This window comes from Citrus sinensis, chromosome 3 (assembly GCF_022201045.2).
Source record: "Citrus sinensis cultivar Valencia sweet orange chromosome 3, DVS_A1.0, whole genome shotgun sequence".
NCBI classification, from domain to species: Eukaryota; Viridiplantae; Streptophyta; class Magnoliopsida; order Sapindales; family Rutaceae; genus Citrus; species Citrus sinensis.
Window position 1 is genome coordinate 48213831 of NC_068558.1, and position 12865 is coordinate 48226695.

Consider the following 12865-nt stretch of genomic DNA (forward strand, 5'->3'; position numbering starts at 1 on the left):
TATCCTTGCTTTATAATTTATTTTTCATGTCTATCCCAAAACTCACCTATAGACATTTACCCCACATAAAAATATCTATGTTTTTTCTTTCTTATATTATATATGATAAAATTTGAAATTTATGGTATTTTATATATTAAAATTCTAAAATAATTATGTATTCACTTGAATATAGTTTTACTTATAAATGTTAAAATATTATGGTATTTAATATATTATTTATTTGACATTCAAATTTAATAAGGATACAAATATAAAAGTATATATTTTCAACTTTTTAAGTTGAAAAAAACAAACAACTTAATACTTATTTTCTGAGATTCAGATGAAAAAATAAATATATTATTTAGATTCAAATATTCAGATCTATTCAAAATTTAAATTAATTCAAATTTATTCAGATTTCAAACAAAAAAACAAACGCTACTTAAGTAAATTTGGACAAAAGAAAGAAATTGCAGTGGGCTGGGCCCATTCCTATTTTCTATTTTTCATTTATTTCGACAAGCATTCGACGTACTCTTTTTTCTTTTTTCTTTTTTTTTCCGGGTAAGAAATATTTGAAGTAACGTTCTTCTTTGAAGAAGCAATGTATATAAAATAAAATCTTTTTAAAGAGGTGACGGAATTTATTTTAACTTGTACTTATGCGCTGTACATGTACTGCTGAGAAGGAGTTTCTAAAACTTTCTTCGGAAAATTTCTCAGCCACACAATCAGATGAAATCATTTTACCCGAAAAACATGATCGCAAACTTATCATCTTGATTTGCCACGTGTCATTCAGTGGGTGGAAAAGATCTCGTATCTCGTTCCACGTGAGCACTTCTTCGCCACTGTAAGTACGTCGGCCAAATTGGACCAACTGAAGGCTGAAGCTAAAGATTGTGATTCTCTGGCCTTTGCTTGCTCACCTCTCCATCACATCCTGAAAAGAAAACAAATTCTACATAGCATGCTGGCTCAAGCATTTCCATCAATTCTTTGAGAGGCCAAAAGATCATATAAAATTATGCCATGGAGGCCCTCAATCCAGCGGGCTTGATACCTTTATCGGTTCTTTGTGACAGAAGATCAGAACCCAGAAAAATTCAATCACTTTCCACGGCTTCTTTACCCAAACTCGCAACTTCTGCTTCTAATAAAACCACCCAACAAAATTTTCTAGAGTGTTTTGCAAAGAGTGTGCATGGCGGTTTAGTGCTGTTATCTTCAGTTCTTGGTACTGGTTTAGCTCAAGCTTTAACATATGAAGAAGCGCTGCAGCAGTCAGCAGGCTCTTCAGCATCTGATGTTGATGCAAGTGGATTTATTGACAGCGTAATCAGTTTTGGAACAGAGAATCCTTTAGCTATAGCTGGTGGTGTCACCATTTTGGCTGTTCCATTAGTTTTGTCTCAGGTTCTGAACAAGCCTAAGTCATGGGGTGTTGAGTCTGCAAGGAATGCTTATGCAAAGTTGGGTGACGATGCGAGTGCCCAGTTGCTTGATATAAGAGCTCCCGTGGAATTTCGGCAAGTAGGTAGTCCTGATGTCCGGGGTTTGGGGAAGAGGCCGGTTTCGATTGTTTACAAAGGTGACGATAAGCCGGGCTTCTTGAAGAAGCTGTCTTTGAAGTTCAAGGAACCAGAAAATACTACATTGTTCATTCTAGACAAGTAAGCTTCAGAACCCAGTTGTTCTCTTACCAGTGATTAGTTAAAAAGTCAAAGAGGAAGAGAGGGATTAATGGTAGAAAAATATTCACATTATTTATGAAATGTAAATCTTTTTAGAAATAAGTGACTAGAGGGTATACGATAGAGTGTGTTATAATCCATTTGCTGTCAAGATTAGACTTAAAGTTCTGTTTTGTTTTGGAATTCAATGAACCAGCAAGCTTGAAGGTCTGCATAGTTGGGATTATCTGTGTAGTACAAATAGAAATGCTGGATGAGACAATGCTATATTAGTAATTCTAGAGGCTATTACATTTGTTGTCAAGTTGAAATGATTCTTGTAACATAGCCTGCAAATGAAGTCTATAAACTTAAAATAACATCCATTTCGTTGCTTAAATAAGTTGTGCAAAATCTCATGAAACCATTGAGTGCTAGCATGATTGATAAAATAAGGAAACACAAATCCAAATTCCCAGCCACCAAGTGGTTTGAAGCAGACCAAGTTCTACTCACAAACCTCAAAAGTACATTTCAGAAACCGCGAGCCTGTGGTTGTGGTCCTGAAAACTTCCTAATGGATGCACTCCCATTAATGATACAAGTGTCCTCTTATTGAGAGTCCAGCGACAGAGCCACATGGGGACCAATGGGCTGATTATATTTTTTTCTGAAAACCATTTTCAGCTAAAAATTCTATTTGCCCCAGATAAAATTTTTTATTTGTCCCTGCTGGCTTTGAAGAATATCAGAGAAAGGAGGCTCAAAATTTTATTTCATCACCAAGATCACTTATTATGAATGTGTTAAATCCAAAACTAATTTAAGAAACGCATGAGGAAAATCAAATTCTTGAAATAAATTAAATTTGCACGCTCTGGGTTCAAAGTCTGGCTTTGCCGCTGAATGAAATGGTTTGTGTTGATGCATAGCTGTAGCAACTTTATGTGCTATACATTTTCTTTGTCCTTACTTTCTTTGTCATTTTGAAAATTGACATGCAAAGTTAATCCTGCTTATCCTGTGATGAAAGCCAGATTTGATGGGAACTCTGAACTGGTTGCTGAGTTGGTCACCATAAATGGATTCAAAAATGCATACACTATAAAAGATGGAGCAGAAGGACCTCGTGGATGGATGGTATATGCTGTTCCTGCAATCTTATTCTTTTTTCTGTTGAATATCATTTAAAAAGTGAGAGATCTACGGAAATATTGCAGAACAGTGGTCTTCCTTGGATACCGCCAAAGAAAGCATTGGGTCTTGACCTGAGCAATTTGACAGAAACTATCAGTGGTGCAATTGGAGTACGTATTGCATTATTTCTATTTACTACAGCACTTTAGTTTTTAATTTTAATACACCTGATGGGAACTTCCTTTTTCTTTGAATTCGAAAAGCCTATTTATCCTCTAACTTTGAACTGGTATTTTTAACCCATGTAAAGAAAATATGAACAGAATTTAATGTAATTACCATAAATAATTTCTGTTCAAATACCCTCAAGGGTAAAATTGACATATTCGGTTATGAAATTCTTGCGACAGGTTTACTAGCTCATTTTCCTGATTTTGTAATGATGTGGGAACACTTGACTATTAATGTGCAGGAGGGCTCGGAGGGCTTTTCTGTTACCCTTGCAATTGCTGCAGCTGCAGGATTGGGTGTTTTGGCATTTTCAGAGGTTGGTTGAGTCCTTCGCATATTAGTTTTTTCAGGCTCCTTTCGTTCAATATCAGCTTTATGATGTGAAATTTAAGACTCAGAGTTCTGCTATATCTTTGCCAGATAGAAACGATATTGCAAATTCTAGGCTCAGCTGCTCTTGTTCAATTTGCTAGCAAGAAGCTCCTGTTTGCAGAGGTAAATCGCTGACACTTTTCTAGAGTAACAGACTTGATCCCATAACGGCACAATATTACTCAAACCTCATCGTTTTCAGATCCTAAATGGTTTAAGTTCACTCTCCTTCACTGATTTATGTTTCAGGATCGGAAACAAACACTACAACAGGTTGATGAATTCCTGAACACCAAGGTCGCCCCTAAAGAGCTTGCTGATGACATAAAGGTATTTACTATTTAGTGTAACAGTCTTGGTAGTTGTTCCTCTTTTTCGAATTTCATAATTCAGGACAGTGAACTGATACAGAGAAATAAATGTTAATAGAAAGAGGTGAATAGATCCTCGTACAGCTGGAATTGACAATCAATAGAATTCTTTTTAAATTTTTTATATCTAAACTATTACTTATTGTCCATAATTATTTCTTGTTTGCATGCACCTGGGAAACTTAGCAAATTGGAAAGACACTTCTACCATCACCGGCAAATGGCAAGGCTCTCCCTGCCTCCACTGACAGCAAAGTCCAGAAGGCAGATGATTCACCTGAGGCTGTCCCCCAGCCAAAAGTAGAAGCAGCTGCAGACCCCCCTCCCCAAGTAAATTCGGTGCCCAAAACAGAAGTTAAAGCAGACTCACTTCCTAGATTTCAAAGATCTCTTTCACCATACCCTGCTGTAATGCTTACTTCCATTGCACATGAGATCCTTGCAATTAGCCAATTTGTTCTTAAGTCTTGTGAGTTTTGAGTTTTCCACTTAAGAGATGCTAACAAATCATGCATCCTTTCTTGTTTGCAGTATCCAGATTTGAAGCCTCCAACTTCTCCTACCCCATCACAGCCCTAGATTGTTACAGATTTAAGCATCTGCAAGTATGTTTCTATAACAGGCAACTGCTATGGTTGGGAATATGAAAGCTACCTAGTGAGTTGTGCAATCTGCAGTTATTATTGAAACTTTTAGTCCAATGTGTCGCGACGAATTGCTTATATCACGAAATAGTCAGTCGGCCACATTCATCATGTTGTGTTCTTTATGCTGCTTGATTTACTTTTTGCAATGGTCACAGATGTCTTGTAGATTTGCTTCGTATGCCTGCATAAGCCAGAGCCACTTGTGTGTCTATTGAATTGGATCATCCATGGTTTCTTTATTAGATAGAGATATGTAAAGGATGCGTTTGGCACATTATATTGTTAATTATTATATTGTTATATTGTTAAATGTATTGTATTATGGAGCATTGCATAAGGTTATAAGATAATGGTTTGTTTGACGTAGTATGGTCTGTATTTTATATAATATTAATATTAATATTATTTAAAAAAATTTAATATTTAATGTTGTGTTATTTTTTAATTAGTTATTAAATAATTATTTTTCATAAATTAATTTTTATAACAGAAAAATGATTTAATAATAGACTATCATCAAATTATAAAATAATATAATATTATTACATAATATTGTATTATAATATAATTTTTTTTATATTTGTTATTACAATATAGATGATAATATAATATAAATTATATTATATTATGATACAATATAACATTAAATTTTAAAATTAGTTATGAATTCATATTTATTTGGTAATGTCCTTATTTAAATTTATTTTTACATTTAGCATTTTAGTAAATAATAAATGATTAAATAATTAAAATAGTTTTTTATATTTAAAGTAAAATAATTAAAATGATTTTATGTAATAAAAATAAAATAATGTATCAACATTTATTTATTAAATAATTAGATTTAATATATTATTGTTTAAAATATAAATATAAATTAAGATTTAATAAATATAAATTTATTATAAATTATTGAATATTAAATGTGAAATGATAAAATTTAAAATTTGAACAAAGTTTTTAATGCAATACATTTAAACCCCATCTCCCCGTGAGATTATTTTATACTCCTTTCATTGTATTGATCAGTTTTTTAATATATTATAATGTAATTAAAAATTACAGTCAAACATGGGTTACTACAAGAATAATGCTTTAATGTAATAGTGTAATGGCAGTTGCCAACCACGCGCTAAAAGAAAAACTATCAAAATATATGCCTTCCTGTTTGGACCAAGCCTCGCAAAAGAAAATGACTGACAATTGTGTTATGAAACATTGAATTGTAATTAATGCTTAAATTTATGTAAAAGTGAAAACTTGTGACTATTTTTCCATACATACATTAGTCGTGCCAGAAATTATTTTTAGGGGCTAAGTTCACATAGTAATTTAATTCAAGAAAGTAGTCAACAAATAACATATATCAAAATAAAAATTTATTAAAGTATTTAATTCAACAGACTTATAACTGTCCTCGACGAGGTTTCATATGTTGAAAACATTGAAGAATAACCTCATTGTCAAGACTACAAAATACATCATTTTTTTATGAATACAACAAGATTATCATTCAACCATTGATCTCCCATCCGATTTCGTAGAAGATTTTTTTACAAAATTCATAACTGAAAATGTCATTTCCACTGTAGTTTCTATTTATCAAAAGTTACAAATGAGTCATTAGGGCATAGACATGCCACACAAAGAAACAACTCAATATTTGTCTCATTGAAACGATTGCTTAGTTCTTGAAGTTGCATGTCCAAAATTGCATAAAATAATTCAATACGAAAACGATGTAAATTTGTGATCTTTTGAGCCTTGCGTTGTGATCTCCCTTGAGTTCGAAACAGATCATCTATATTCGGAACATCAATATCATGTTTTACACAATAAGGAGAAGTTTCACCAAGTAAAGAGTCTCATTCGTTTTCTCTCATTTTTTGTAAGTTTCTCTTATACACTTCAATTAATTTCATAGCATTCACAATGTCTTAATCCTTTTTTCGTAATGCTTGTGATAACTCATGTGCAAATCCAAGAATATTTTTCATTAATAGCAAGCTAATCACAAAATCAAATGATTGCATTGACTTCATATCTTGAAATTTTTATTCAGAATTTCCCTCATTTGAAGTTATCTCAAATTCACTAAAAAAAGATTAATTTTTTTTTTTTAAAATTCTGAAGCCCCCTAGCTCTCAAGTGGCGCCGCCCCTGCATAAATATATATATGTGTGTGTCTCTATATAGGTATGTATGTACGTATATTATGGAAAACTGGTTGCACACGTTTTCACTTTTACATAAAACTTTTGGTGTGTGTCTATATATATATATATATATATATATATATATATATAAAGAAAAGAGGCTAGCAAGGTTAAAAAAAAATTGAAAAAAAAGCGCGTGATTCAAAATGAAAGATCAAAGGGCTGGCTCAATGAGCTCGATGCGAAATGAAAGCATAAATATTACATTGAAATTTTTATGGCGTCATTTTTACGGGGAATATATAATATATATTAATATGTTGCGTGTTGTTTAAATTGTGGAGCTTTAACACGGACAAAATGGTGCGAGTTGGTGAGGTCACTAGGCGACTACCACTAGCCGTTGTGAACTGTGAGCTGTGACTGTGAGTTTCCAAACGTCAAAATGAAACCGAAGCGGGAAATGAATTTAATTTAATATAATAGCAATAAGTTTATTATTGTAGGTGAAAATTTGATTTGGAGCAAAAACACTGAGCAGCGCATAGACGACAGAGAGAGAATCGTCTGAATTATTATGAATGGCGAGAACCAAACACATGGCCCGCAGAAGTAGTCGACTCCAAGCAGGTCGCGCTCGCACACCTCCTTCTCTTCTTAATCAAAAGCATATAAATTGATTATTTTGTACACAAATTTACACAGACAAAATAAGTAGTTAATGTAATGTAACGTTTGTAAACGGACCTAGGGTTTTGATTTCCCCTCTTTTGCTTTAAACCCTAACTCAACTTCTTCTCTCTTTCTTAATTTGTAGCAGCTGTAAAGGCCACGCCGCCGACTTCGGTACTTCTATTTCTCTCTCCTGCCTCCGATTCGTTTTATGGTTTGCTGAGTAAATGTGGATTGACTTAATTTAATTTTTGCATTCTAAATGATTTTTTTTTTCCTTTTCGTACTTTCTCTCTTTTGATGCCAATTGGTTGTAAAACGCCCGTCTTTTCTCTGGCTAAGAGGGACTGATTATTTAGTTGTAGGAAAATTTAAATTCCTTTCCCTTGTTTTTCTCTTCAATTAATAATTTAGTGGGCAGGATCCAAAATTTTCATGATATTGTCATTTTTAATTTTATTCTTTTTCCTATTACATGTTGCAGTCACCTGGTACAAGTCGGCAGCGAAGGAGTGAAGCGGGAGAAGGAAGTGAGTTACCGTCACTTAATTTCTTTGTTATTGTAAGTTGAGTTGTGGGTGGTATTGCAGATAATGACATGTAGTAGTTTTTGATTGATTACTTTAAAAATAAAAATAAAGCTCCTACTGCACAAAGGAAACGCCAACGCCTCAGGCCAGGAACAAAGGCACTTCGTGAGATTCGCCGGTTTCAGAAATCTGTGGACTTGCTGATCCCCAGAATGAGCTTCATCAGAGAAGTAAGCTATATGTCTGTCTCTGTTGTTTTCTTATATTATGCTTGTTGTGAACTTGCTTACAGAATCTCTGATGCGCTGTTGAATGATGTTGATGCTGGGGTTGTAGGAAATATGCAAGCAGTTATTACAGCTGATATAAAAGATTCAAAAGGGACTCAATCAGACTTTACTGGATAGAGTTGGATGTTATGAATTTCAAATGTCATTTACATAAGAGTTTTTTTGTTTCCTAGGGGAAGGTTGTGTCAATTTAACAACTAATAGAATACTGGTTTGTAGTGCTGGCCCTACTTTGATGCGTATGTGATTTTTTCTCTCTAGTCCTTGTGTCATTTGGTTTTTTGTTAACAAATTGACGAAATCTGTTTCTCCAGTGGTGTTTTCTAAATCCTTTGAATTTGCAATTTATAATTTTGTATCATTTCACAATGTTTCACTGGAAACTATAATTGGCGTTGTAATAGGATCCTAATCATACTCAATGTGATAAGATACACAAGCTCAAATGTTTATTATGTTGTACAGGACAAACCAATAAAACAGTGGAAAAAGAGAAACCAAGCCAGATGACTTTAGGTTGGAAGTTTCCTTGTAACTATCTTCAGGGGGTGGCAAAAAGATTCAAAAGGGAAAAATAAAAAATAAAAAGGCTGCAAAATAGTTTGAAATGACTGGTGACTGAAGATAGTTCTCTTCCCTGTACTCCTACACATTTGCATCTTTTTCCCCCATTCTTATCAGAACTAGCATTTTGGATTTTGTGGTCGTTTTTTGGACTCATTTGCTACCTCCTGAAGATGTTTACCTGGCAATTTTCAGATGCATTCCTAAGTTTGAAATATGTGGGGTTTCTCTATTTGTATGATCGAGATTAGTTTGCTAGTTCAGGAAAGGCGTCATTTTCATGTCAACTGGATCAGTGAACTTTATTTGGAATATCATCAAGACGTGGAAACCAGTTAATACAAACGGATGCAAATTAGTTCACTTGTTAATTTACTGAATTTTATTGTCCATGTCATTACCCTTCAACTTCTTTAGTGTTTCTTCTTTGGAAGAAATGTTGATATGAGTTTCTTGACTTGTAAAACTTTGACTTGTAGATCTTTGCAACTTTAGTGGGAAATGTCTGTTACCATTAAAATTTTAAAAACAGTTGACATAATGTATGGGTTTCTGAAGATTTTAAACGAGCACCACTCTGCTGTAGTGTAGTAGTTTTGATGCAATCATTAATTGAGTGCACCCAAACAAACAAAATTTTCAGCATTCACCCATCAATCATATTTGACTTGCATATAGTGCCAGTGGTTCTTGTTGACTTTACACTGTTCTATCTTCTTTTCTGGCTGTGTTCTTAAGTGAGGTTTGGATCAGATGGTGCTGACAACCCTTGTCATCTGTCTCAGGTGAGAACCATCACTTACCGTGTTGCTCCCCCAGATGTCAATCGATGGACACCAGAAGCTTTAATTGCTCTGCAGGAGGTACCATGACTTGACTAAACTAGTATTCTAAAAGGAAAAAGAATATTTTGCTCAGTCACATTTTTGTAATCATCAATTGTGCTATGAGAAGGCAATTTTAGATATCAGTTTCCATGTTTTTGGTTTTAGTTGGAAGGAAGGGAAGACCCTGGTTGTTTTGGTGACATACTTAGTCAATGGTTTCTTCTATATTTGTAGGCAGCAGAAGATTTTCTTGTTAATTTGTTTGGCGATGCAATGCTCTGTGCAATTCACGCAAAACGAGTTACTCTAAGTAAGTTAGGTTTGAGACAATTGGTGTGCTGTCAGTGCATTTCCTATTATCATTTTCTTGATCTTTTACCTTAAATGATTTGCTAATAAGAATTGTTATAATGATGAAAAATGTTTTTTTTCCCCTATATTTTTATGATTGCTTCTGGACAAGTGGATTTTGCCCACCTCGGTAAACCATTATTAGTTTTCTTTAGATATGTCAAATTATCCATTTGCATGCATATATTGCATAAAACAGCATGCTCTGTTTGTTTTGGTTTGTGAGACTTCCTCTTCACCTTGATGTTGCCATTGCTTTCATGTTGAAATTAATGCATCAGTTTTGTCCAGGGCACTGGCATCCAGTCTCATGAATTTTTATTTAAATTATGGCTTTTGGGTTTAAAATGAGATGTATGCATATCTTATTTATCAAATTTTATTCAAACATTCCATTTGTGAATGCAAGATTTAAATATGCATGCATATACATTGAGTGCAAGAGAGAAATTTAGGAGCTTGTCTCTTAGTCAACGAATCATTTTAATCTTAAAGAGGATACATTAAAATTATATTGGCAATGGAGAACCAAGAAGTGGTATTGTTGAAGAGGGGAAATTTTGGCTTTAAGAATCAATTCCTTCAGCAAAATCATTTCACTTTCTTTGTATCCTGTACTGGATCTGCCAACCATAAATATATCATTCAGCATTTGCAGTATGTTTGCTTTCCAGTATTGTTTTTGAGACTTAGATAGTATACTTGCATCATAACTTACTATCTAGGTTAAGAGATAACTGAGCATGCTATGACGTTGACCAGGACCTGCCTTTGGACTTTTAATTTACTTTTGTGTTAAGAAGAAAGGCATTCCTGTCTAGTTAGTTTGATATTGAAATGGACCTTAAATTATCATTAAAGGCCTGCAGTGAATGGTTAAGGAATGACTGATTTCTGAACACATACTATCTGATTTCTGAACAAGTCGTTAAATGTTTCTAGGCATGAATGACTGATCTTTTAGCTGATATGGATATCTGCATAGATCATGTCATGATGTTTTGAATTGCTTCTTAGGTTTTGTGCATTTCAAGGTCAGTCGTTGCGTATTATGTATGTTCTAGTTATACGTCTATAATAAACTTTCTTTGTTTGATTTTGTTGTTTTAGTGAAAAAGGATTTCGAATTGGCACGCCGACTAGGGGGGAAGGGACAACCTTGGTGAGAGAATTACAGCACCATTGATGATTTTACCTTTCAGAAAATGGAATTCACGCTGTTATTAATTTTTTTGATCAGCAGTTCATATAGAATTGTAAGAAGAATTAGGAATTAGGTAACCATCTCAATTCCCATGGTACTTCTGGTTGCACCATCAAGCTTCTTCTGGTGTTGTAGCCAATCAATATCAGATTTATAGTTTGGAGAGATCTTATTGGTGGGATTGCAGGTTTTATCTGTAAATCGATTATTTTAGGTGACGATAGCAGCAGGAAGCAACATGTTTAGCTCTAACTAGAAGACAAGCTTGGTACAACCAGATTCCTTCCTCGGGTGGTTGTACTGATATTTCTTTTGCCCCTAATCTCTTTATGATATTGAATCTTTTCTCATCATATACTCCTTTGGAATGATGCCTGAAGTAAACATCATAGCAGTACGACCACAGCCTTGTATAGTTGTATGGTTTGTATATTTCCAAAGCAAAATGTAAAATGTTGCACCTATGGACCCCATCCCCACCCCCCAAGGGGATTTTGTAATTTGTTAAACACCCTTGAAGCCAGGTAACCCTGATACAGGGTGGCCACTTATCTATAAGTGCCACTAATGTGTGTGCCAAGGCCAGAAAATTATTGAAAAAAAGGGGTCAATTGTGTTTATGGGGACGAAAATTATGACGGGTATGGCTCTGGCCGTGAGAGTGTTTTTTGTAGTTATTTGGAGGGCGAGGATTTGATCTCTTGGCTTTCTAATTGAGCTGCGAACTGCCAAGTGAACTTCGCACGCAGACACACGTTGGGTTATGCACGCGGCATAATAGAGTATTGGAGAAGGATGCACTCGACAATGACAGATGTTAATGCACTGGAAATTTAACGTTCTAATATTTTATCGATTCTTATGAATATCAAGATAAATGAATGGTTTAAATTCACGTTGATCCAATAAAATATCTTAAATTTAAGGAGTTAAGATTTATTGATTCTACAAAATGTTATGAATTAACTAAACTTAAAAATTTACATAAAGTTTTGAAAATTGAAAATATTATATTAAACTTTAGTCTGCTTATAAAGTCTACAAGAGAAGGTTACTTATATTAGTAGAAATTATCTTAAAAGATAAAGAAAAGGAAAAACAAAGTCATAAACTATTAAGAAAAAGAGCAACAAACCTTAGACAACAAAAAAATTATATAAATTAGATAGAGATTCTTAATATGTATCATTCCCCTCAAAGATAATTCGCCCTTGAATTTGAATCGTCATTAGTAGTATTTCATCATGATCACCTTTGAAAGTAATAAGATGCTTGACATTAAATATTTCTACCGTGCGGATATGATTCAAAAGCTTCAATTTGTAGGCATTATGATTTATCTTCTCTATAACCTCTAAAAATCTAATTTTCCTTGCTAAAAGCTTGTTGTATTCTTTAATTAAGAGCTGGTTTTTGGTTAGGATAACCTAAACAAGATCATCACTATAAATTTTAGAGCTTGACACTTTCTATTTGCCTTAACTTTATAACCTTCAATGGCCTTCAAGAGACTAGTTTGTAACAGAATGAATATTTTGAAGTCGCTATATAAAGTCTTTTCCTTACTGCTCTTGGGAAATAAATTAGAGACTAGTGCTAAGTTGATTGATGCTCGTGAATTATATCCATAATCCACTTGAAAAGGACTTAAACCAATTATAAGCAAATTCGACTAAGTATAACTTTTGATCTCACATCTTCAAGTTATCTCCAATTATATTACATAGTTGATTTCCTAAAGAGCACTTGACAACTTTTGCTTGGCCATTTGTCTGTGGGTGATCAATGCTTCTAAAATTCAAATGAACGCGATTCAACTTCCATAACATTCTCCAAAAATGGCTAAAAAATCATG

At 33.7% G+C, this 12865-nt stretch overlaps 2 protein-coding genes across 4 annotated transcripts; both read left to right on the forward strand.

Annotated features, from left to right (window-relative positions):
• The first annotated feature begins 819 nt into the window (after positions 1 to 819).
• Positions 820 to 4726, forward strand: LOC102615288 (rhodanese-like domain-containing protein 4, chloroplastic). Its single transcript, XM_006491189.4, has 8 exons — positions 820 to 1658; positions 2696 to 2798; positions 2879 to 2965; positions 3268 to 3342; positions 3447 to 3521; positions 3648 to 3728; positions 3956 to 4177; positions 4301 to 4726. The coding sequence occupies exons 1-8, from the start codon at positions 1018 to 1020 to the stop codon at positions 4346 to 4348; spliced, it is 1332 nt and encodes a 443-aa protein (XP_006491252.1). The 5' UTR covers positions 820 to 1017; the 3' UTR covers positions 4349 to 4726.
• Positions 4727 to 6843: 2117 nt separating this feature from the next.
• On the forward strand, positions 6844 to 11381 carry LOC127900875 (histone H3-like centromeric protein CENH3). 3 transcript variants are annotated; one of them, XM_052436149.1, is made up of 8 exons: positions 6845 to 6997; positions 7079 to 7202; positions 7390 to 7418; positions 7729 to 7774; positions 7886 to 8004; positions 9414 to 9491; positions 9690 to 9765; positions 10917 to 11381. In XM_052436149.1, the coding sequence occupies exons 2-8, from the start codon at positions 7154 to 7156 to the stop codon at positions 10970 to 10972; spliced, it is 453 nt and encodes a 150-aa protein (XP_052292109.1). In that variant the 5' UTR covers positions 6845 to 6997; positions 7079 to 7153; the 3' UTR covers positions 10973 to 11381. The 3 variants fall into 3 exon arrangements, with proteins under 3 accessions (XP_052292111.1, XP_052292109.1, XP_052292110.1); XM_052436150.1 differs by having other exon boundaries at positions 6846 to 6997; positions 7393 to 7418; XM_052436151.1 differs by lacking the exon at positions 9690 to 9765 and having other exon boundaries at positions 6844 to 6997; positions 10917 to 11049.
• The last annotated feature ends 1484 nt before the right edge of the window (positions 11382 to 12865 follow it).